Source organism: Megalops cyprinoides, chromosome 8 (genome assembly GCF_013368585.1).
Source record: "Megalops cyprinoides isolate fMegCyp1 chromosome 8, fMegCyp1.pri, whole genome shotgun sequence".
In the NCBI taxonomy this organism is placed as follows: domain Eukaryota; kingdom Metazoa; phylum Chordata; class Actinopteri; order Elopiformes; family Megalopidae; genus Megalops; species Megalops cyprinoides.
The window spans coordinates 1148529-1172528 of NC_050590.1; the positions used below are offsets into that span (position 1 = coordinate 1148529).

General features: G+C 50.4%; 1 protein-coding gene across 1 annotated transcript in view; it reads left to right on the forward strand.

Moving 5' to 3' along the window:
* The window catches only part of LOC118782228 (A-kinase anchor protein 13-like), a 90323-nt gene that overhangs the window by 26956 nt on the left and 39367 nt on the right, over positions 1-24000 (forward strand). The window contains exons 2-9 of the mRNA XM_036535534.1: positions 227-270; positions 6912-7065; positions 8495-8785; positions 13419-13602; positions 15771-15915; positions 16375-17824; positions 18134-18286; positions 20622-20710. Coding sequence (XP_036391427.1) covers positions 238-270; positions 6912-7065; positions 8495-8785; positions 13419-13602; positions 15771-15915; positions 16375-17824; positions 18134-18286; positions 20622-20710 — 2499 coding nt within the window. The 5' untranslated portion in view covers positions 227-237. The remainder of the gene's footprint in view (positions 1-226; positions 271-6911; positions 7066-8494; positions 8786-13418; positions 13603-15770; positions 15916-16374; positions 17825-18133; positions 18287-20621; positions 20711-24000) is intronic.

A 24000-nucleotide genomic window follows, 5' to 3' on the forward strand; every position in this document is an offset into this window, starting at 1 on the left:
ACAAAGAGAGTGAGGGAGAGAATAAAGGCATGTTTGAGTGGAGTGCGGCTAATGAGCCTTAAGGAGCGCTATTAGACCCACTCTGCTGGGTAACAGCCTCCTCTGAGCTGCGGTCGGGGTGGTGAGGTCGCCATGGAGACAGCACCGATGACAACACTGAAAGTGTTTTGTTACCCCTTCAAATTTATTGTTATTTTCTAACATTTCTTTCTCTTTTTTATTTTAGAATCCAGTGTCATGAAACTTACTCCACAGCAAGCTCCGTTATATGTGAGTATTAAATGTTGTGTTTTGCTCAATTACAGTACAGCAAGATACTTTTTTAGATCGATTGTTCTCTACAGTACTGTACAGTCTAGTTTCACAGTAACATCGTAACTGCACTTGCATGCAGAATAGTTCAAAATAAGAGAAACAGACATTTAGGTTTATACTTAATTTGAAATATTTATCTTATTTTATTAATTGAGTCTAAACAGACATAATAGGTTATGAATATCCTGTGCAGACCTGCAGTAAGATGTAGCTTCACAGCATAGCTATGTGTTGTTGCTTTGTTTTGGTAATTTAACGCAGAAAGGCAACCAAACCTAGACACAACAGTATAATTAGATTATGTGTGACAGAAGTTAATCTCTGTAAGACCAGGCCATGTTGTAATATACAGTACATCCGGGTTGGACCAAGTGTCAGTGTTGACCACCCAGTCCACTCCTCTATGTTCACAGTGCTGCCCCCTCCTGCCACACAATGGAACTTTCCATTCCTTCCACATGCCCTTGTGTTGGAAACAACACCATCACCCCCCCCCCCCCCCCAATTTGCCAGTGGTACTGTCTGATTTGTACTCCCTCTTCATATTCTAGTACAGGGCACACCCCCACCATGGCACAGCTATTTCACAGTGGTACGCTCCTGCTTGCCCATATTGGCTGTGCTCCCTAATGTTGTGGCTCAGCATCTGTACAATATGTGTTGGATTGTTCCACTATGTTCTGGGTGGGGTAAACTCACCCAGAGATGTAAAGGCCTGGCCTCTCCCCATGCAAACATGACAGAAATGCTTTTATACTGCTATTATTCTAAGATCAACTTGCGCATGATGATGTGTTTAAAAGTGTCGAAAGTAGAGTCGCTACAGCACCGCAGCTGAGATGGTTAGATGATTTGCTTTTAAAATGAAAGTAAGTGCAGTGTGGATGGGGACACACTCTTCCTCAACCTCTCTGAGCATGCTTACAAACTGTAGTGCAGGCGATCTGTGGCTTCTGACAGCCAGGTATATAAGGCTGTGGCCAAGCCTTTGATGTGGCTTTTGACACACCTGGCTTTAGGGTGATAAATACTAATTAACAGATGAGAAACAACAAACAAGCCTGGCAAATCAAACCACTTCAATAGAAGGTTCACGCCCAGCTATTATTTGTCTGTGCACACTTGGATTTTATTGGATCACATATAGCTTTAAACTTTCCTTTGCATCCTAATACTGTGTAGGATACACTCATCTTGATAATGAAGCCCTGTTAATTACTCGTTTTCGAGAGCAGACATGAGACTGTAGTTGGATGTTATCAAACAGTCACTGAAACCTCCCACCTGTCTGTTTGGGTGTTCCTGGGGTCGTGTGTGTCGTGGGGATGGCTGTGTGAGGGTGTTCCTGGGGTCGTGTGTGTTGTGGGGATGGCTGTGTGAGGGTGTTCCTGGGGTCGTGTGTGTTGTGGGGATGGCTGTGTGAGGGTGTTCCTGGGGTCGTGTGTGTCGTGGGGATGGCTGTGTGTGGGTGTTCCTGGGGTCGTGTGTGTCGTGGGGATGGCTGTGTGAGGCCTGGGGTCGTGTGTGTCGTGGGGATGGCTGTGTGAGGCCTGGGGTCGTGTGTGTTGTGGGGATGGCTGTGTGAGGGTGTTCCTGGGGTCGTGTGTGTCGTGGGGATGGCTGTGTGAGGGTGTTCCTGGGGTCGTGTGTGTGGCGCGGGGATGGCTGTGTGAGGGTGTTCCTGGGGTCGTGTGTGTCGTGGGGGTGGCTGTGTGAGGATGTTCCTGGGGTCGTGGGGATGGCTGTGTGCGGGTGTTCCTGGGGTGTTGTATGTTGTGGGGATGGCTGTGTGAGGCCTGGGGTCGTGTGTGTTGTGGGGATGTCTGTGTGAGGCCTGGGGTCGTGTGTGTTGTGGGGATGGCTGTGTGAGGCCTGGGGTCATGTGTGTTGTGGGGATGGCTGTGTGAGGGTGTTCCTGGGGTCGTGTGTGTCGTGGGGATGGCTGTGTGAGGCCTGGGGTCGTGTGTGTTGTGGGGATGGCTGTGTGAGGGTGTTCCTGGGGTCGTGGGGATGGCTGTGTGAGGCCTGGGGTCGTGTGTGTTGTGGGGATGGTTGTGTGAGGGTGTTCCTGGGGTCGTGGGGATGGCTGTGTGAGGCCTGGGGTCGTGTGTGTTGTGGGGATGGCTGTGTGAGGGTGTTCCTGGGGTCGTGTGTGTTGTGGGGATGGCTGTGTGAGGCCTGGGATCGTGTGTGTCGTGGGGATGGCTGTGTGAGGGTGTTCCTGGGGTCGTGTGTGTCGTGGGGATGGCTGTGTGAGGGTGTTCCTGGGGTCGTGGGGATGGCTGTGTGAGGCCTGGGGTCATGTGTGTTGTGGGGATGGTTGTGTGAGGGTGTTCCTGGGGTCGTGGGGATGGCTGTGTGAGGCCTGGGGTCGTGTGTGTTGTGGGGATGGCTGTGTGAGGGTGTTCCTGGGGTCGTGTGTGTTGTGGGGATGGCTGTGTGAAGGTGTTCCTGGGGTCTTGTGTGTTGTGGGGATGTCTGTGTGAGGCCTGGGGTCGTGTGTGTTGTGGGGATGGCTGTGTGAGGCCTGGGGTCATGTGTGTTGTGGGGATGGCTGTGTGAGGGTGTTCCTGGGGTCGTGTGTGTCGTGGGGATGGCTGTGTGAGGGTGTTCCTGGGGTCTTGTGTGTTGTGGGGATGGCTGTGTGAGGCCTGGGATCGTGTGTGTCGTGGGGATGGCTGTGTGAGGGTGTTCCTGGGGTCGTGTGTGTCGTGGGGATGGCTGTGTGAGGGTGTTCCTGGGGTCGTGGGGATGGCTGTGTGAGGCCTGGGGTCGTGTGTGTTGTGGGGATGGCTGTGTGAGGGTGTTCCTGGGGTCGTGGGGATGGCTGTGTGAGGCCTGGGGTCGTGTGTGTTGTGGGGATGGTTGTGTGAGGGTGTTCCTGGGGTCGTGTGTGTTGTGGGGATGGTTGTGTGAGGGTGTTCCTGGGGTCGTGGGGATGGCTGTGTGAGGCCTGGGGTCGTGTGTGTTGTGGGGATGGCTGTGTGAGGGTGTTCCTGGGGTCGTGTGTGTTGTGGGGATGGCTGTGTGAGGGTGTTCCTGGGGTCTTGTGTGTTGTGGGGATGTCTGTGTGAGGCCTGGGGTCGTGTGTGTTGTGGGGATGGCTGTGTGAGGCCTGGGGTCATGTGTGTTGTGGGGATGGCTGTGTGAGGGTGTTCCTGGGGTCGTGTGTGTCATGGGGATGGCTGTGTGAGGGTGTTCCTGGGGTCTTGTGTGTTGTGGGGATGGCTGTGTGAGGCCTGGGGTCGTGTGTGTCGTGGGGATGGCTGTGTGAGGGTGTTCCTGGGGTCATGTGTGTTGTGGGGATGGCTGTGTGAGGGTGTTCCTGGGGTTGTGTGTGTCGTGGGGATGGCTGTGTGAGGGTGTTCCTGGGGTCGTGGGGATGGCTGTCTGAGGGTGTTCCTGGGGTCGTGTGTGTCGTGGGGATGGCTGTGTGAGGCCTGGGGTTGTGTGTGTCGTGGGGATGGCTGTGTGAGGGTGTTCCTGGGGTCGTGGGGATGGCTGTGTGAGGCCTGGGGTCGTGTGTGTTGTGGGGATGGCTGTGTGAGGCCTGGGGTCGTGTGTGTTGTGGGGATGGCTGTGTGAGGCCTGGGGTCATGTGTGTTGTGGGGATGGCTGTGTGAGGGTGTTCCTGGGGTCGTGTGTGTCATGGGGATGGCTGTGTGAGGCCTGGGGTCGTGTGTGTTGTGGGGATGGCTGTGTGAGGGTGTTCCTGGGGTCGTGTGTGTCGTGGGGATGGTTGTGTGAGGCCTGGGGTCGTGTGTGTTGTGGGGATGGCTGTGTGAGGGTGTTCCTGGGGTCATGTGTGTTGTGGGGATGGCTGTGTGAGGGTGTTCCTGGGGTCATGTGTGTCGTGGGGATGGCTGTGTGAGGGTGTTCCTGGGGTGGTGTGTGTCGTGGGGATGGCTGTGTGAGGGTGTTCCTGGGGTCGTGGGGATGGCTGTGTGAGGGTGTTCCTGGGGTCGTGTGTGTCGTGGGGATGGCTGTGTGAGGGTGTTCCTGGGGTCGTGTGTGTCGTGGGGATGTCTGTGTGAGGCCTGGGGTCGTGTGTGTTGTGGGGATGGCTGTGTGAGGCCTGGGGTCGTGTGTGTCGTGGGGATGGCTGTGTGTGGGTGTTCCTGGGGTCGTGTGTGTCGTGGGGATGGCTGTGTGAGGGTGTTCCTGGGGTCGTGTGTGTTGTGGGGATGGTTGTGTGAGGGTGTTCCTGGGGTCTTGTGTGTCGTGGGGATGGCTGTGTGAGGCCTGGGGTCGTGTGTGTTGTGGGGATGGCTGTGTGAGGCCTGGGGTCGTGTGTGTTGTGGGGATGGCTGTGTGAGGGTGTTCCTGGGGTCGTGTGTGTCGTGGGGATGGCTGTGTGCGGGAATTCCTGGGGTCGTGTGTGTCGTGGGGATGGCTGTGTGCGGGAATTCCTGGGGTCGTGTGTGTCGTGGGGATGGCTGTGTGAGGGTGTTCCTGGGGTCGTGTGTGTCGTGGGGATGGCTGTGTGCGGGTGTTCCTGGGGTCGTGTGTGTTGTGGGGATGGCTGTGTGAGGGTGTGATGAGAGTAGGCAGTCCTGCTACAGACTGTGCCAGTCCTCAGATAACCCTCGGTATAAATGCAGTGGAGTGGCTCAGGAAGCAGGCCTGTCCCCATATCTAATCTGCTTCCTCCCAGAGTTCCCGCTGCGGCTGCCGCAGTCCAGCTCCTTGCTGGCAAGAATTGTGTCATGAACCCTTTATAGAAATCAGTTGGGTATTTTTTTCTCAATTTTTCACAGTGTGTGTAAATATAGCCCACCCCTTGATAATGCCACTTAGCATTGTAACTTCATAGTTGGGCCTCTGAAAAAACAACCCAGCAAGTAGAGGTGGAGAGTGAGGCCATGCATTAGTGTGTAGTTTTGTTATGCACACTACTCTTTGTGCCCTGTGGTCATTTCTCACAGAAACCCTTCAGGTTTAAAATTTGATGGGTTTTGTGGGGAAAAATCAAGTGGACAAATGTTTTCTCAGAGACGAGAACCTCTGGTTGGCCATTGTTTTATCTTAAGAGGATTTTGTAATTGTCACTTTTATCCAAGTGTCATGTAGACATGAAGGAAGGATTTTAATAGTGTAACACACAGGGTGTTTGATGTCAGAGTGGAGAGACTGCGACCCTGAGGATGTGGTGTCTCAGGCCTCATTCTGCCCGCTGAGGCGGTTTAGCAGCGGCTCTGATTGCCATCCTGTGGCTGCGAAGTGTCTCTGTTTATCAGCCAGACCCGACTCCCAGCTCTGCGGAAACAGTCCTGCCTTTACTTCATCAGAGAGACACTGGGAGGGACCGTTTCACAAAAACAGTCTCGGGACCTTGTCGAAGTGCTGAAAAGTTCCCTGAGATTATGTGTCAGTGGAGGGGAGGTAGCAGCGACGTGAGACATGCCAGAGGCTGTTGTTATGATGGAATCATCACATGTGAGATGTGTCATCATTATTTGACAGAAATGTGGGAAATTTCATGAAACTATGCCCTTGCATAAACGTTAAACCTTTAAAGCCATACCCTTATTTTTGAGAATATATTTTAATAATATATTATACAATAATATATATATATATATATATATATATATATATATATATATATATATATATATATATATATATATATACACATTTTTAGCTCAATAAGTATATTTAAACTATTATTGCTGTTTTGGTACATATCTGCTTTGCATTGATACATTGATATATTTTAAATGTTATTTGAAACACATTTGAAAACTCTGTTTTATAATCTTGGGATAATCAACATATTTATCAGTATATTACAATAAATTTCATTTCCATAGATTTTTCTCAAACAAGCTTCATAAGTAAGAGAGATAAGCTTTCTAAAAAATCTGTCCTGTGGACAAATGCATAGTCATGTGCATATGTATGTGGCATATGGACACACATCTTTACAATCTGTAAGATTTATGAAATATTTTCCGCTGTGATTATTGAAGGAGCTTGAACTCGAGATTTTACATGTATCTTTTTTCATGTTCGTTTTTGGACGCCCAGGTGAGAGAACAGTAGTAAAAATAGAGCAGAAATATAAAATTCTAAGTTCCTGCCTCTCTTCCTGTTCTAGCTGGTTTTTCATTATCCATTTGACAATCAATCATGCTGTACTGGGTACCAGCCTGAGCCAGCCTGGTTCCAGCTCTGCAGTGGGAAAGGGGTATAATGATCCAGCCTGGTTCCAGCTCTGCAGTGGGAAAGGGGTTATAATGATCCAGCCTGGTTCCAGCTCTACAGTGGGAAAGGGTTATAATGAGCCAGCCTGGTTCCAGCTCTACAGTGGGAAAGGGTTATAATGAGCCAGCCTGGTTCCAGCTCTGCAGTGGGAAAGGGGTATAATGAGCCAGGCTGGTTCCAGCTCTACAGTGGGAAAGGGGTATAATGAGCCAGCCTGGTTCCAGATCTACAGTGGGAAAGGGGTATAATGAGCCAGGTTGGTTCCAGCTCTACAGTGGGAAAGGGGTATAATGAGCCAGCCTGGTTCCAGTTCTACAGTGGGAAAGGGGTGCTACTGTGAAACAGATATACTCTCTTTTTCTCTGTCTGTAACTCTCTCTCTGTTTTAGGGTGAGTGTGTCCTTACAGTGCAGCTGTGTGATGAAGACAGCTTTGAGGATGAGGAGGATGTAGAGTTCTACCTGCTGCTCTCTGGCTCCACCCAGAGGCACGTCACCAGCACTGCAAGGATCAGCCATGCCAAGCTGCAGGCCATCTGCCCTGGTAAGCTACGCCCAAACCCTGCAACAGCTCCACCCCGTTACCCCACCCACCCAGCTCAGCTCCCCCATAGCCCAGCTGCAGACCTGCCCAAGAGCTGTCTGAATCCCATCCCACCTCCAGCCCCACCCCAAAGGTCAGCACCCAGGCTGACTGCTCTGTAGACACGGTCCTGACCAAAGCTCACCCATGGCTTGTTGAAAGGAAGACCTCCCTAACTTCTCTTTTGTACACATTTCCATAGTCTTAGATACTACATAGACATCTATAATAAGTTATAAAGTTTTTCCCTAAAACCAAGCTTTATTTTAGTGGGCCGTTGCACTTAGATGATATGGTACACTAGACAGACCTTTTCAAAGTCGTCTGGTATTAAATGAAGCACTTTTTAAAGTTCTTATGTATCTACTGTCTGATGCAGATACAGAAGGCATTATGATGTGCAGTTTGTGCAGTGAATATGGTTTTGTATAGAGGCTTAGCATATATTTACTCCTCAGTGATGCATCATCAGATGTGTGAGGTCTAGTGTCTGATGAGACCAGGACATATAATCCAAATAGAGAGAGAACCACATGGTAGATTGAGCATCAAAACAGCATATGTATCACATTTGTGCCATATGCATGTCATATCATTGCTCTCTTTTGAATGTGATTGATAGGGAAACTTCTACGTGCCTTTTAGTAGTTTTCTGTTTTTCTGACAGCTTTATAGGCCACTCAACAGGAGATGTAAAATGATGTAAAATGTAAAATTTCTCATTTCTCTTAAAATACCTGCTTCAGGAAATAACATCTCCAAAAGGCCTTTTTTTCTGCGACACACTTGATCGTCCAGGTTCATACCGGTTGTGTCTGTTCCTAAAATGCCAAATAAACAGCATCAAGTCAGCATGTGACCTTGATGTTGTTTTTTTGTGGTGTTGTTCCTTGGTACTATTCATGGGCAAAGAATGTTTTGGTGTTTGTACCACGTGCATCTTAGCAACCAGAGAAAAACTGCTAAATCTTTGAGCGGTGTTTGTAGGGGGGGGGACTGGTCACTGTTTGTTCTTGTTTCCCCTCCATTCTGCTGAGAATTAAAGTTGTAAGAACAGAAGACCTGTGCTGACTGCCTGCTTTGACCATAAGCCAAGATATGACTTATTGCCTTTCAAAGATCTGTTTGCTTTAAAACTGACGGAAAGCACTGTTACTTTGACCTGGGAGCTGGACTGAGGGCAGCCAGGGCAAATCTAGAAGCTGTTGCACTTAGTATGGAGGTATCCAGTGGTTTGCCTCACCTGTCTGAAGCAGATCAATGACAGGGACAAGTCTGACCCTCTGTGCAGTGACTGCTCTCATTCAGGTGAACTGGTCAAAAGGCAGATGCTCAGCGTGACCCAAAGCAGAAAGACTTGTCACTGCATGTGTGCTGTTACCCCCTGCAGCCCACGACTGCTGCGAGTGGGTGCAGGCCACGCTGTGCTGGGCGAGGCCGGGCCAGCCGGTGGCCATGGTCGGGGCGGAGCAGTTCCGGTTCGTGCAGGACCTGGCCTTCGACATGGCGCAGTTCCTGGTGAGCGTGGCGGGGCAGGAGGACGGCCTGGAGGGCGCCATGCTGCTGGACGAGTGCCAGGTCCCCCTGCAGGAGTGGGAGCGGCTGGACATGGGTTTGGCGCTGGCCCTGCGACACCTGCCACTCCCACAGGGCTGGCACCTGCTGGGGGCAGAGAATGGGGGTGAGTACCTGTACCTGCCTGCACTGTGTGTGTGTGTGTGTGTGTGTGTGTCTGTGTGTGTGAGAGAGAGAGAGCCTGTGTGTGTGTGTGAGAGAGAGAGCCTGTGTGTGTGTGTGTGTGTGTGTGTGTGTGAGAGAGACAGAGCCTGTGTGTGTGTGTGAGAGAGCCTGTGTGTGTGTGTGTGTGTGTGCGTGCGTGTTGTGTGAGAGAGAGCCTGTGTGTGCGTGTGAGAGAGAGAGCCTGTGTGTGTGTGTGTGTGTGTGTGCGTGCGTGTTGTGTGAGAGAGAGAGCCTGTGTGTGTGTGTGTGTGTGTGTGTGTGTGTGTGCGTGTAAGAGAGAGAGAGCCTGTGTGTGTGTGTGAGAGAGAGAGAGCCTGTGTGTGTGTGTGTGTGTGTGTGTGCGTGCGTACGTGTGTTTGTGTGTATTTGTGCATGTGTAATGTCTCTTTGTACATATTTTTGTCACTGACACTTATTCATGTGTGGTCAGTGATGTCCTGTTTGTGCAGCTTTATTAGATGCACTGTGTAAGTCACTTTGAATAAAAGTGCCAAATGACAAAGTGAAGCAATGTATGTGAGTTATTATGATGGTTAACTGGGCTTCATAGAACTTAACAAGGCATCCTGACCAGTTGGAATCCAACAGAGACCAAAACAAACTAGATTATGTATAGTGATATAATCAATGCTATGTTTTCATGGCTGATATCTTATGTAATTCATCAAACGTTTAACATGTCAGTGTCCGATTTCACAGTGTTAATAATGTGCTTGGTTCGATGAGGTGACCTTGGCTGGACGGAGCGGGTTTTTTCTCTCCTCTTACGGTTTGTCCGGAACCCTGTTCTGTTGAGAGACTCCATAGTTACCCGTCGGGTGGCACCCCAGCCCTACCAGCACTACCAATCCTTACTTGAGTGGAGAGTGCTTACCTTGTGTACAACCAATCAGAGGTCACCACTGTGTGAGGTTTGTTCTTGTTATTTTTTGCTTGGACATGTGTAACTCATTTCAGGCCTTCAAGAAGCAATTGTGATAATTGGCAAAATAAACTCCCTTCCTAAAAAGCTGGAGGTTGTATAACAGGAATGAAGCAGAGAGGGGAAGAGAGGGGTCTCTGCTCGTGCAGAGGGCTGGACTCACTCAGATAGGCAGAGGATTCTGGGAAAAGTGACACAGACCGATGCCTGTTGTTCTTGGCTTCTTTATTTAGGCATTTTTTCTACCCATTTTCCCTCCTGTTGGGTCACCACAACACGTCTGGAGCTCGCTGTTAGATATTCTAAAGAAAACTTTCCCACCAAATTCAAATGTCCTCTTTCTGGCTCCAGCTGTGTGTGAGCCCCATTAGGCATTTTTGGAAGCTGGAAGTGCATGTGTTTATGGGAGATTCTGGGGGTTGGTCAAAGAACCCTGGTGTGGAATGTTTCAGGGCAAAATCAGTACACTAGCTGTTTTTATGGCTTTATGTGCAGAGAATGAAGTTTGAATTTAAAGTTTAAATGAAATTTAAATAAAACCATAATATGTGTGGAAAGTGCAGTTGGCCTGTCGTTCTTATTGTTCTGCTGAGGCCAGGTAAGGCTCTGCAGTGTCCTGGTATGATCCCTGTTCCTGTACTGTTCTGGAGGACTGGCTGTTTCCCTGGACCTATAGCTGAACCCAGAGTGTCAGCCACACCTCAGCGGTGACATCACATGAAAGTCGTCATGACAGCCGGTCGGCTGCAGGGGATTTGACCCGCTCCCATGGCAGGGGACGGCAGGAATGAGTGAGTGTGTGTCACACCAGCAGGGTTTTTGGGTACAAGGTGTCCGATCCCTGCTGTTCACTGATTTTGGTGTCAGTGGACTGTGATCACCAAGCAGTTATTTGAAAGATTGAAATTTTCATAACTGAATGTATTTGACTTTTATTAGTGGCTGCACAGTCTATCCAATCCTGTAGAGGGGATGTTTTTATTAGTTGCGTATTCGTGAATGCCCAAGTCATACATTTTTGCTTTAGTGCCAAACAACAAATGGGGAGTTCTCTTCGGAATTTTAAAGTGATTTTAGGGAAGGTCTGTGGGCCGCCTAATAAGCACTGGGCCGAGGATGTTGTGGGAAAACTACTGACTGCAATGGAATGGAGTGGTCAAAACCAGCCATGAGTGTCCGGTGAGGCAGTGCACTCAGGAATGTCTCCTCCTCCAGGAACATCTCTCTGTTCGTCAATGGTGACAGAGCTGATGATGACGGGTGGTGTGGAGGTTTTCACTCTAACAAAGTCTTAAACCATGTACAGTACAGATTGCTGAAGTGTACTGTTTGTATGATGTCACTTGGCTGGTGTAGGAGTGCTGTTTGTGATGTGGAGGCTGCAGGCTTGAATCCAGGGAGGGGCAAAGCCTCTGTACCCTTGAGCAGGGTGCTTCAGTAAATATCCAGCTGTACAGCATGGGTCACGAAACATGTACATGTATGTGCAGTATGTTGCCCTGGATAATTACAAATGATAGAATGCATATCAGATCATGATCTCTGGTAACAGCCACCGGTAATAGATAACAGATAATACACCACTTTTAGTTCCAGCAGTGTGACGTGATGAAAGAAGTAGCAAAGATTTCTTAAACTGACCATGCTACTGACACATGTCTGGGGCTGGTCTGTGAAATGAGCCACTGCCACTCAGCTGTGAAATACACCAGAGCTCTGGCATTTCCCGCTGCTGGCACTGGGCACGTGTGACAGGCCGAAACCGGCGGGACGGGCACAACAGCTGCCACAGCTGGCCGATCCCAGAGCTGTTTTCACACGGAGAGGAAGAGATCAAAGCGTGAGGGAGGCCGTTTCCCCTGGTGCATCTCCTGCTGGGCGGGCCTGGTACTGCCGGGCAGGGTCGAGGCTCGTCTCTGAGAGCCTCGTTGTTGCTGTTGGAGTGTCTCATGTTTGTCTGAGACACTACGGGATGCTTGGCGCATGGAAGAATCGGACATGTGAGAGCGTCCACCTCTCCAGTGATGTGATGTGTGAGTTGCAACAATTTGGAGTTGTACCACAGGGCCTGGCCGATAGAGAGTTTTGTAGTCTTTGCTGTGTGCAGTGAGTGTACAGCACTGGGTTAGCTGAGTTTTTGGATAGTTCTCCATTGTGTTTGTTCTGTGTGTAGGAGACAAAAAGCTTTGCTTGTGTCCTTTTCTGGATATGTAGTTTGTTGCTATAGATCTGTTTCAGATCAAATTTCTGTTTCATACTGAATTTCTGTGTCAAACCCAATGACCTGAATCAGTATCCCTGTTTAAAATACCCTGACCATCTTGAAGACCCTTCCTGTAAGCTTTTAAGGAAAATATATGGTTATACTCAAACAAAAATATGCACAACCATTGTTTCCATCCATAAATCCAGGACTGAATTCCGTATTGTTGTTTGGAGGTGTTTCAGCTGTCGCACACCAGCAGGGTCGCTGCCTTCTCTCACATCCTGTAATTCCTGATGTGTGGTGGCATCAGGCCAAGGTGTTTGATGGTGGGAAAAGGACAAAGCAGCTTTGCTTTAAAGGTGTTTTACCACAGGGCTCCGGAGGGGATCAGTCGGATCAGACTCCTGTTCCAAGCACAGGCTGAGCCCTGCGGCCCGAGACCCAAGACCCGAGACCTTTAAGCTGGCCCTTTCCATTAGCTGAGAATGACCAGGAGTCAGAGCACAATCAGCTTTGTTTGGCCCGAGGGAGTGTGGGTTATGTTTGCCAGGGTCCACTCATCTAACTGCCTATTACTACCCCCTAGTGGCTGATCAGACACCTGCAAGTTCCTTTGATGATGTCAGTGGAAATGCGCCAGTTGTCTTTTTGGTGTTTCTTCTGTTTCTTCTGCAATATGGGACTTGTAGTGCATGCCATTGTATTGAATGATTTGCGTTGAATGAATGAATAGGATGTTGTGTCACGTTTGGTGTGTAATTGGTGATTCCAAGGGTGAAAAAGAGTCAACATCACAAAAAAACAGTAACATAAGATGGTGGTTTACCATCAGAACGTTGCACTCTGCCTGCTGCATTTTGAGGGCTCCCTCTGTTGCTTCCAATCGGTACTGCAACACTGTGACTCTGAGAATGTATAAGCAAACAGCAGTATCAATAGGACAAAGATAACCCTTTTTTCTCATCGGGGGAGGCGCGTATTTATACCTGGACAGGTGCATTTAGATTCATTTCCCTCAAAAAAAGCATTCTGCCATGCCCTGAAACAAGCCCACTGCAGCCAAACAAACAAGCGAAACAAATCCCCCTTCCTTCCTGGTTTGAAATGGCAGCAGATTACCTGAAGAGGCCGTCACCTCTGTATGACATAAGAAGACTCCTTGGGGGAGTTTTGGAAGGGGCAGTGTGGGAGGCGACCAATGACCTACAGTACTACAGTATTTCTCACTCATGCTCTCAGAGCTCCCAGCATGCACCTGGCTTGGGTCGCCATCAGCAGGAGCAGTCTCAGGCCTTTGTGGAGCTGTTTTTCTGTTGAACAGGCTTTAAAGTTTTTAATTGTGTGTTAAGTGTTTGCACGGTGGTGCTTGCCTGTGTGAAGATTGTGGTTGTTTGTTCTCTCTGGATCCTGGACTCTGTCCTGATGGCCCGCTCCCTTTCCCCACAGACCCCGTCCCCCAGGAGACCCTCCTGCATTTCGCGGCCAGACGGGGGCTCTGGCGAGTCGCCCTGTTCCTGCTGGATCAGCCGGGAGCCAGGGAGGCGCTGGCACTCCCCAACAAACAGGGAGCGACTCCGGCCAGCGTGGCCGAGAAGAGGGGACACAGCAAGCTCCAGCAGCTCCTCACTCAGTACGTGCTGCCCCCTGCTGTTTCAGGCTGGATCAGCACCCTCACACACACACTGTCTCTCACACACATTGTCTGTAACATATTGTCTGCCTCTCTCTCTCTCTCTCACACACACACACACATTCACACATGCGCACGTGCACATGCGCACACGCACACACACACACACACACATGCACTGCTTCTTTGACACAACACACACATACACTTCTCTCACACACTCTGTCTTTCTCTCTCACACACTCTGTCTCTCTCTCTCACTCTGTCTCTATCTCTCCCTCTCTCTCTCTCTGTCTCTCTCTCTCTTTCTCTGTCTCTCTCACACACTCTGTCTCTCTCTCTCTCTCTGTCTCTCTCTCTCACTCTGTCTCTATCTCTCCCTCTCTCTCTCCCTCTTTCTCTCTCTCTATCTCTCTCTCTGTCTCTCTCTCTCTCTCTGTCTCTCTCACACACTCTGTCTCTCACACACTCTCTCTCTCTCTCTCTCTCTCTCTCTGTCTCTCTCTCTCACTCTGTCTCTATCTCTCCCTCTCTCTCTCTCTCTGTCTCTCTCTCTCTTTCTCTCTGTCTCTCTCTCTCTCTCTCTGTCTCTCTCACACACTGTCTCTCACACACTCTGTTTCTCTCACTCTCTCTGCTGTGTCGTATAGATTTAGGGTTTGGGTTAGCAGAGTTAGGGCGGCGCAAGGTGATTATAGGTTTCTGCCCTGAGCTGTGGGTGCAGGGCTGCGTGGTGTCGTCTGCCATCTGTCTCCAGCGGAATGAGCAGCCCAGGGATTTAATCACCTGTGGGCATGAAACAGGCCGAGATGGGAGATTAGTTTGGCTACAGAGAGCCGCTTCCCGTCACACGTCAGATTAACACAGCATCACCTGTGAATGCCAGCTCATTTTGGAATGCCATCATTTTCAAATTTACCTGTCATCAAAACAGGACAAAACACATTGTGTTAGCATTAGAAGCATGCAGCAGTAAGGTTCTCTTAACAACGACATCCTGTGGATGTTGGTGAAATGTCAGGATGGTGATTCTGCCGGCGAGGTGTATTGTACTTGCATTTCAGTCACAGGATGTCAGGAAATGTGTCGTCCTCTGCGGTTCTGAGATTATTCAAAGGGTCCATTGTCTCTCCTGCATCCACTCCGTTTTGTAGCCGGTGATGTGGTGCGTTGCCATGGACGCCGCTGCCGTGCTCGGTTGCCTTTGTTTCTGCTTATCTGATGCTGAACAGGAGGGAGGCCTGTGAGGCGGGAGCACGGCCTTAGTCATGCATCTCCTCGCGATGCAAACGTGTCCTCTGTTTACCTGCTGTTTCGTTCACAACCACTTCCAGTCCGGCCCGCTGGTGACATCATCATTTCTGAGTCAGTTGGAGTCAGTTCCTGTCTTTGTGAGAGATCAAAATGCCCCCACCCCGCCACCTCCCCTCCCCGAGCAGCTAACCCGCTGCTAACTCCGGAAGCTTTGAGTCACTGGGCAATATTGGACACATTCAGAGAAAAACCAGAAGAGATTTGGCCTCATGTTAACTGCATTTGTTTTGTTCTTGACGTCCAATGTGATATTTTCAGTGTTCGGATCATCCACTTCTTCCATTTCCTCGGTTGAGAAATGCATTTTGATTTTGTTCACAATTTGGTGTGTGAAATGAGGACTTTAAAATGAAGAACAACCTGCTGTATTCCTGGCTGCCAGGTGATGAAGAGTGCAGGTAGATTCAGGAGTCAAAAGGACAGCGAGGTTCGCTGAGAATCAGAGGTTCATTTTTATTGTGGATATTAGTCCAGTAAAAACTTGTTACTTTTAACAGTCTATTATTATTATTTGTGCGTGTCTCATTCTAGAGCTCCTATGTGGAATAACCACTGCATACATATCCCTGTAACAAGGAGTGCAACAGGAAGACCGAACTAGACACAGTGATAAAATGGAAGCTTTCAGGAGTGAACTCATACTTTTAGCATACATATTGCCCCTAACAGTTCTCAAGAGCTACTGTCATGACGCAACATTATCTTATATCACACTGCCAAATAGTGACCCTTAAGAGCAGCATTACCTGGTGTTATTCTCCTCACATGGTGCCAAATAATGATCCATAAAAGCTGTACGTATGTGATGTGAATGAGCCTTTCTGATTGGCTGGGGGTTATTTTGTGTTGGCCAGGGGGAAGGGTATGCTGGAAGGCACTGACACCCCCTGGCAGATGCGGTCAGGAGGGCACGTGGTCCGACACCACCCCAGACTGGACACCTACACCCTGACCACCGGCACCGAGCCGGGCTGTGCTCCACCCAGGCTGCAGGAGGAGGTGCAGGAGGGGGTGCAGGAGGAGGTGCAGGAGCTCCGGCGCCTGATCACCTGCCACACCGAGAGCCAGGTGAGCCGGGCTTCTCCTTCCCTCTCCCCTCACACAGGTGGACTTGTGGGAAAATGAAACCCCGGGGAAAGGTTTTGGTTGGACGCACAGTAACACATATTTCTGAAGCGTCTTTGTTGGGTCTGGGTGCTTGGTCTGTCCAGATAAGTTGTTTCCTTGGTGCTTGTATTTACATGAATGGCAGAATGAAAACAAACCTGTTTTAAGTTCTCGTAACTAATTTAAAGTACAGCTGCTGCGTATCTGGGCATGCTCTGAACGCGCTGTCGGTCTCAGCTGCACGAGGCATTGCTGTGGTCAGGATCACAGACAGCACATAACTTAACACCAGAGTGAGTAACCCATGACTATACATGTAATAACCGGGTTCACGCCTTTTCTTTTCTTTAGGAAAGAAGTACAGTTCAGCCACGGTCTGAAACCAGGCGCCGCCCAGAAACGCTGACGGCTCGGGGCAGTTTGGGGCAGGCGGAGCACGGCTGTCCCCTCCCAGCGGGACCGGGGTCCCCTCCCAGCACGTGTCCCGAGCAGCACAGGGAGGAGTCTGCAGGAGGCCAAGGGAAGGAGGGAGATCCCCCCCACCCCCCTGACTCCTCACAGCCCCCCCATAACCATGGAAACGGCACAGAGGAGAGGGTGTTGCTGCGCGAAAACCGCGGCGGAGATTACGAAGTGCGAGAGGAAGAGGAGGCGTGGCCGGCGGCTGCCTGCGCCGGGGACTCGGGGAGAGAGTCAGAGCCGAGCAGCTGTGAGCAGAGCCAGGCGGCGCAGCAGAGCTCAGCTCCAGGCAGGCTGCCCTGTGGAAAACAAGAGGAAACCGATACACAGCAGGCAGGCTCAGAGGAGACTGAGGAACACAGGCAGGAAGAGGAGAGAGGCACAGAGCAGACGGAGGAGGGGACCAGGGCACAGACAGCCGATAAAGCACTCTCCCTCAGCGACAGCCCCCTGCTGCCGGACATGGGGCTCACACAGTCCCAGGAGACACCTCTCTCCGAAACGCAGGGGCAGGGAACGGGAGGGGGAGAGAGGGAGAACGGAGGGGTGGAGGAGAGGAGCTGTGCTGTGGACGAGGCAGAGGACGGGGAGGAGGGATCGGAGTGTTGGAGTCCTCCAAGCCCCCCCGAGGAGGAGCCTCAGTCGGGGACGAGAGGCCTGGGAGAGAGTGAGGAAACAGCTGCAGGGGAGCGTGAGGGAGAGAGAGAGTACAGCGACTGCGAGCGCAGCAGCCAGACCGAGTCAGAGCCAGAGCTGTCCGCCAGCCCCAAGACCGGGCCGGGGAGCACCAGGAGGGAACCCCCACAGGGAGAGGGTGCGCTAGAATGTCCCAGACTGGTGGAGCAGGAGGGGGCGCTCCAGGTACCTATTCCTACAGCTCCTGCCCTTGAGCCGCTGCCTGTGGAAACAGACTGCACAGCACACCCCACCGCTGACACGCCCCCCCAGGAGAGCCCAGATGGGGCCCCTGACACTGCACCTGAGTGTGAGGAACGCCCATCCACTGAAGATGATGTCACTTCCTCTGCTCTGCCAGGCGATGGGGATGAAGGCTATGATGTGAGCAGAGAGAAGAAGGAAGACTCGCTCCAAGCTGCCACAGACGAGGCGTTCCACCTGCCTGAGGTGGGGTCAGAGACTGGGGTCTCCACAGAAACGGTGGAGCTGGAGGGGGGCCCCCTGGGAAAAGAAGAAGCTGGTAAACTGTCAGAGCTGGCAGACTCCCAGCACCCTTTGGGAGGGGACGGTGAGCTCAGTGATGTCCAGAGAGAGGCAGGTGAGGAGACTGTGCCCAACCCACAGCTACCGTCCAACCAGGACACAGCGGAGCTGTCGCCCGAGGGCAATGAACCCCAGGGGGGGTGGTCAGAGGAGGGACAGGGGTCAGAGCCGAACCAGGATGATCAAAATGCTACACTGGGGTCAGAGGTCACTCAGACAGAGACAGCCTCTAAGGCACACAGAGAAAGGGACCAGTCCTCCATGGAACACGAGGGTGATGTGACCTCTGACCCGGGAGAGGGGCCACCTCCTACAGACAGTGAACCTGCGACAGAGAGTGCCACTGTAGATACAAGCAAAAGTGCAGATCATGACCCCAGCATCTGCGAAACAACATGCGAGAGTCTCGACCCGGAACATTCCGCTGCAGGAGAGGGTGAAGACCCCATCACCACTGGTGCAGCAGACCTCCCCTGTCCCCAGGGCCTGGCACTGACCCTGCAGAGTGTGGAGGAGGAATGTGAGGAGGAGGAGGAGAGGAAGAGGACGAGCTGTGAAAGCCTACACTCCACACCAGAGGGAGGTAAGCTCTCTTACGAAGCTCTCCTTATCATAAGGGTGCAGGTTTGAAACCCAACTGGGGGATTTTTGTTACACACCTTAGAACAGTGTTCAGCCTGAATCACTGAAGTAAATATTCACTCTGTTGAGCAGATAAGTAATAGGCTGTGTTTCTGAGCAAAGTGCTTCTGTTTTAAATTTCATATTGAGATAATAAGTAAATTTGTTTACTGTTTATTGCAAGGCATGTTTGTGATTTACGGTATAAGATGTTCACATTCATGTCTGATCTGGTGAAACCTGCAACAGGTCTGTTTCCCCATCTCAGATATAATTAGTGAGTGCTGCAGATGGCTGGCCACGGAAAGATGAAATGTTTGCTTTATTAGCAGGAATGCTGTTTAAACCACAGGCGGTGCTACAGCACTCTGAGTTATCAAAGAGCACACCCTGACTTGAGGGCCACATCACCTGACTGGTCACATGTGCAGTGATGATGCTGTATTGAGGGACAGTGCTGTTGTGTGCTGGGTGGTTTCTGTGAGAGCTGCAGCCTGCGGCACACGACCCTTCCTTCCACCCAGCACTCCTGTCTGAGGAGTGACCTCGCAGGGCCAGAACCCTCTGGAGGGGTTGTTTGTTTAGGTTGTGCTGGAGCGAGCGAGAGGGTCACGCCTCGGACTCCGTCACCCAGGGGCCGCTGGGAGTCGGGGGTGTCGTAATGCTCGTGACGTTGCGTGTTTGTGCTGCGCGTGATCTCCTAGCAACGGGTGATCCCGTCTGAGACCAGGGAGTGCGGACGTGTTCTGACAGGTCATGGTCTGTGCTGATTGTTTTCCTGGCCAAAGCAAAACCCTCTCACTGTATACGGCACACCCATCCACCCCCATTCTCAGTGATCTCACTGAAGCATGGCTCTGGCACTATGCTTTAAATAACCCTCCTCTCTGTGCTGATGGAGGCTCAGCTAAACTAATGTTTTCCCTTGATGAGGTCATTCACTATAAAAAGGTCATTCTTCTCCGACATTGTTGAGTGGAGCCTTATTTATATATAATGATGCCGTTGATGCCCTCTTTATCCAGTCTCCAGTTGGAAAGGGGGGGCATGAACTGTTCAGATTAGGACAAATTCTTGGGCGCCACTTTGGCTCTGTCCTGGCACTTCCAAGTTCCGAACTCCAAAGACTGATTTAGCATAGTTAGTGCATGTGTCTTTGCTTTGGAGTAGGCCAGCACCAGTAACACCAGCAGGCTGAACTTACACAGGTCCGACATGACTAAAAAGGTAGTGACACTTGAACCTGAACTAAGAGAGCCAGCCTGGTTGGTTCTGGCTGTACAGTGGGAAAGGGGTATAATGAGCCAGGCTGGTTCCAGCCCTACAGTGGGAAAGGGGTATAATGAGCCAGCCTGGTTCCAGCTCTGCAGTGGGAAAGGGGTATAATGAGCCAGGCTGGTTCCAGCCCTACAGTGGGAAAGGGGTATAATGAGCCAGCCTGGTTCCAGCTCTGCAGTGGGAAAGGGGTATAATGAGCCAGCCTGGTTCCAGCTCTACAGTGGGAAAAGGTTATAATGATCCAGCCTGGTTCCAGCTCTACAGTGGGAAAGGGTTATAATGAACCAGCCTGGTTCCAGCTGTACAGTGGGAAAGGGGTATAATGAGCCAGCCTGGTTCCAGCTCTACAGTGGGAAAGAGGTATAATGAGCCAGCCTGGTTCCAGCTCTACAGTGGTAAAGGGGTATAATGAGCCAGCCTGGTTCCAGCTCTACAGTGGGAAAGGGGTATAATGAGCTAGCCTGGTTCCAGCTCTGCAGTGGGAAAGGGGTATAATGAGCCGGCCTGGTTCCAGCTCTACAGTGGGAAAGGGATATAATGAGCCAGCCTGGTTCCAGCTCTACAGTGGAAAAGGGGTATAATGAGCCGGCCTGGTTCCAGCTCTACAGTGGGAAAGGGGTATAATGATCCAGCCTGGTTCCAGCTGTACAGTGGGAAAGGGGTATAATGAACCAGCCTGGTTCCAGCTGTACAGTGGGAAAGGGGTATAATGAACCAGCCTGGTTCCAGCTCTACAGTGGGAAAGGGGTATAATGAGCCAGCCTGGTTCCAGCTCTACAGTGGGAAAGGGGTATAATGAGCTAGCCTGGTTCCAGCTCTGCAGTGGGAAAGGGGTATAATGAGCCAGCCTGGTTCCAGCTCTACAGTGGGAAAGGGGTATAATGAGCTAGCCTGGTTCCAGCTCTGCAGTGGGAAAGGGGTATAATGAGCCAGCCTGGTTCCAGTTCTACAGTGGGAAATAGCTACTAGAGAGTGCTGTGTCAGTTTCTCTCTTTAACACCTCTTATCTCTCTGCACAGGGGCAGTGAGTCTGTCAGTGGGGGACATGGAGGCCAGTCAGACAGGACCTTCCCCTGATTTGGAGACAGACATAGGGGATGCCACAAAGGTGAGTCCCGGTCTTTACAGAAGAAATCTGGTCAAAAGTTATAATTTGCTGCAGGAAATGCATGCTGTACATACTCTTACACTTGGAGCGTTAAGCAAAGAAGGGGACCCACCTCCTCTGGCTGTTGAGACACAGGTAGAGCCAGCTGCATCTCTGTTTAGAGAGGAGGGTCTCATCGCCAGTAGGGGGCATTGCCAGTGTGACACTGCTGCCGTGGGTTGAGATGCTTGGCCTGGCTTCCCCATCCCTTCCAGTAAACCAACAGTGTGGTGTTGTGATAAGGAGCAGGGCTTATAACCAAAAGGTTGCTGGTTTGATTCCTCACTGGGGCACTGCTGCTGTACCCTTGGACAAGGTACTTAACCAAAATTGCCTCTGTAAATATCCAGCTATATAAATGGGTAAAGCTGGAAGCTGTGTCAGCAGCTCTGGGTAAGAGCGTCTGCTAAATGCCAGTAATGTAAGGTAACTACCTGCCAGAGCTTTCCATCAGAGCAACCTGAGTAATACAGAGTTTTGCTGAGAAAAGCTTCCTCTACACACTCATTAATGACTCAAAGACACAAAAAATGTCCAAAAACTTCTCCATCAGTGTCAGCATGTGGTTTTTGGTTGGTAGTGACACTCTACCCATCAGTGTACCAGAGAGCTGATCAGATCAAGGAACACAAAATGGCTCAAAATGGCTTTTATGTATTTGTGTTGTTGCTCAGTTTGGTCTGAGTCTCCCTGTCTTTGCCTTGCCTTGCTCCACATAAGTGAGCTGCATTCAGAAAACTGAACTTCTAGTTATATCCCGTTTGTAAACACACTTATCCAGTGAACACAGATATCATCACCATGTCAGCTGGACTGATACGCCTCGTTCTGATGTTGTCAGTTCTTAAAAGCCATTATGTCTTGGATGACATTCTCTGCTAGAGTCTCAGCACAGCTCAGCGTTATCAGCTGTAGCCAGTGCTGTGCTATCTCACAGACACAAAGAGGAGGAAATGCGCTGCTCATTTACAGAGGATTTCGCTAATGGGGAGAGAGAAACGGAAGATAAAGGTTAAACTGACAGCTTTTTCTGAGTTTGGGTTTATGTGCAGGCTGCTGTGTTTGAGGGGTGCAACAGGAGTGTAGTGTTTGATACAGTGAGTTTGGTACTGTTGTGAGCTGGTGTTCTGCATGCACAGATTTCAAAGCTAAATCACAGATATGATGGAGCGCTGGGTGCAGATTATCAGATTCTCCCTCACTTATCTGCAGATGCACCTAGTCTGTCCTCAGCTGCACAGATTCTGCAGTCTGTCCTCAGCTGCACAGATTCTGCAGCCTGTCCTCAGCTGCGCAGATTCTGCAGTCTGTCCTCAGCTGCGCAGATTCTGCAGTCTGTCCTCAGCTGCGCAGATTCTGCAGCCTGTCCTCAGCTGCGCAGATTCTGCAGTCTGTCCTCAGCTGCGCAGATTCTGCAGCCTGTCCTCAGCTGCGCAGATTCTGCAGCCTGTCCTCAGCTGCGCAGATTCTGTGCCTGTCCTCAGCTGCGCAGATTCTGCAGTCTGTCCTCAGCTGCGCAGATTCTGCAGCCTGTCCTCAGCTGCGCAGATTCTGCAGTCTGTCCTCAGCTGCGCAGATTCTGCAGCCTGTCCTCAGCTGCGCAGATTCTGCAGCCTGTCCTCAGCTGCGCAGATTCTGCACAGGCCGCAGGCCACACTTCTGTGGAACTGAAGAGGGCAGGGTTGCCCCATAATAAACAACATAAGCTTTTACTGAAGACAGCTAAAGTTTTTAAGGTTTTTACTCCACTGTTAGAGCTGAACATCCAGGCACCCCCTTATGTCTGCTTGTAGTATAACACTTTCCAGATGTGCTGTTTGAACAGGCTGCCTTCTTCAGCCTACACCTGTGAGAAACATGAAGGGCTATGTGGAGCACTCCCAGTCTGCATGTTTGGGCTTACTGTGAAGTACAGTATGAAATTGCCCATCAATGCCTTTGGTTTAATGGATTAGGCTAACTGTGCAAATCCAAACTTTACCAACAGCTGAGAGCTTATTTCAGCTCAGCCCAGAAGCTGCTGTTTCAAAGGTCTTAGTGATGCTGCAGAGAGGTTCAAGAGATAATTCCAGGTCATAACCCTGTCTGTGTGTGGCCAACATCTGTGCATGCCTGATTCCTGTTCCTTATATCTCCACACATTCACTCACACACACACACACACACACACACACTCAATCACACACACACACACACTCAATCACACACTCAATCACACACACACACGCACACAGACACTCACACACACACACACACACACACACACACACACCACACACACACACTCAATCACACACACACACACACACACACACACACACACACTCAATCACACACTCAATCACACACACACACACACACACACGCACACAGACACTCACACACTCACACACACACACACACACACACACACACACACTCAATCACACACTCAATCACACACACACACACACACACACACACACACACACACGCACACAGACACTCACGCACACACACACACACACACACACACACACACACACACACACACACACACACCTGGACAGGACTCTGAATCAGACAGCCTGAGCACAGACTCTGTGAGTGTGTGGTTTGGGAGGAGTGCCGTTTGGCCGGTGAGACAGAATGCTTCGGGTCGGAACAGAGACTGGAGCTGACAGAGGACCGGACACTGAATCCATTCATGACTCACTGTTCAGGGTAATGCTGAGCTCGATGACCGCAAAAAGACTGTCTCTCTCTTCGTCTGTCTGTTTCTCTCTCTCTCTCACTGGCTCTCCCTCTCTCTCTCTGTTCAGAAAGGAAAGCAATGTTTCCAAAACAGTAATGAACAATATTAAATGTAGTTGAATGAAAGTTCAACTATGGAGCGCTGGAGAAAAATATACATACATCAACAATATATGAAAAATAACAGACACGGGAGTCTCTTTCCATCCCTTTCTCACTTTGTAGTCACCTAAAAGTGAGCATAGCCTCTGATCGGTTCATGTGTGTTGCAGGTAGATGTTTCACAGTGAGTGCTTCGGTGCGCCTCTGTGTGCTGGTATATCAGTGTGGGATGTGAGGGAGACCTGTCTGAACTCTAGCACACACTATAGGATGCATTACAGCTTTATGGCTTTTTAATGCTGTGTACAGACATTGTAATCACTCCTGGAAGAGCATGTAATTCTGAAGGGCGATGTGTTTGACCCCTGGAGGAGAGGGGAAAGGTTTTCCTCTGATATTTTCCTCCTCGTAAACAT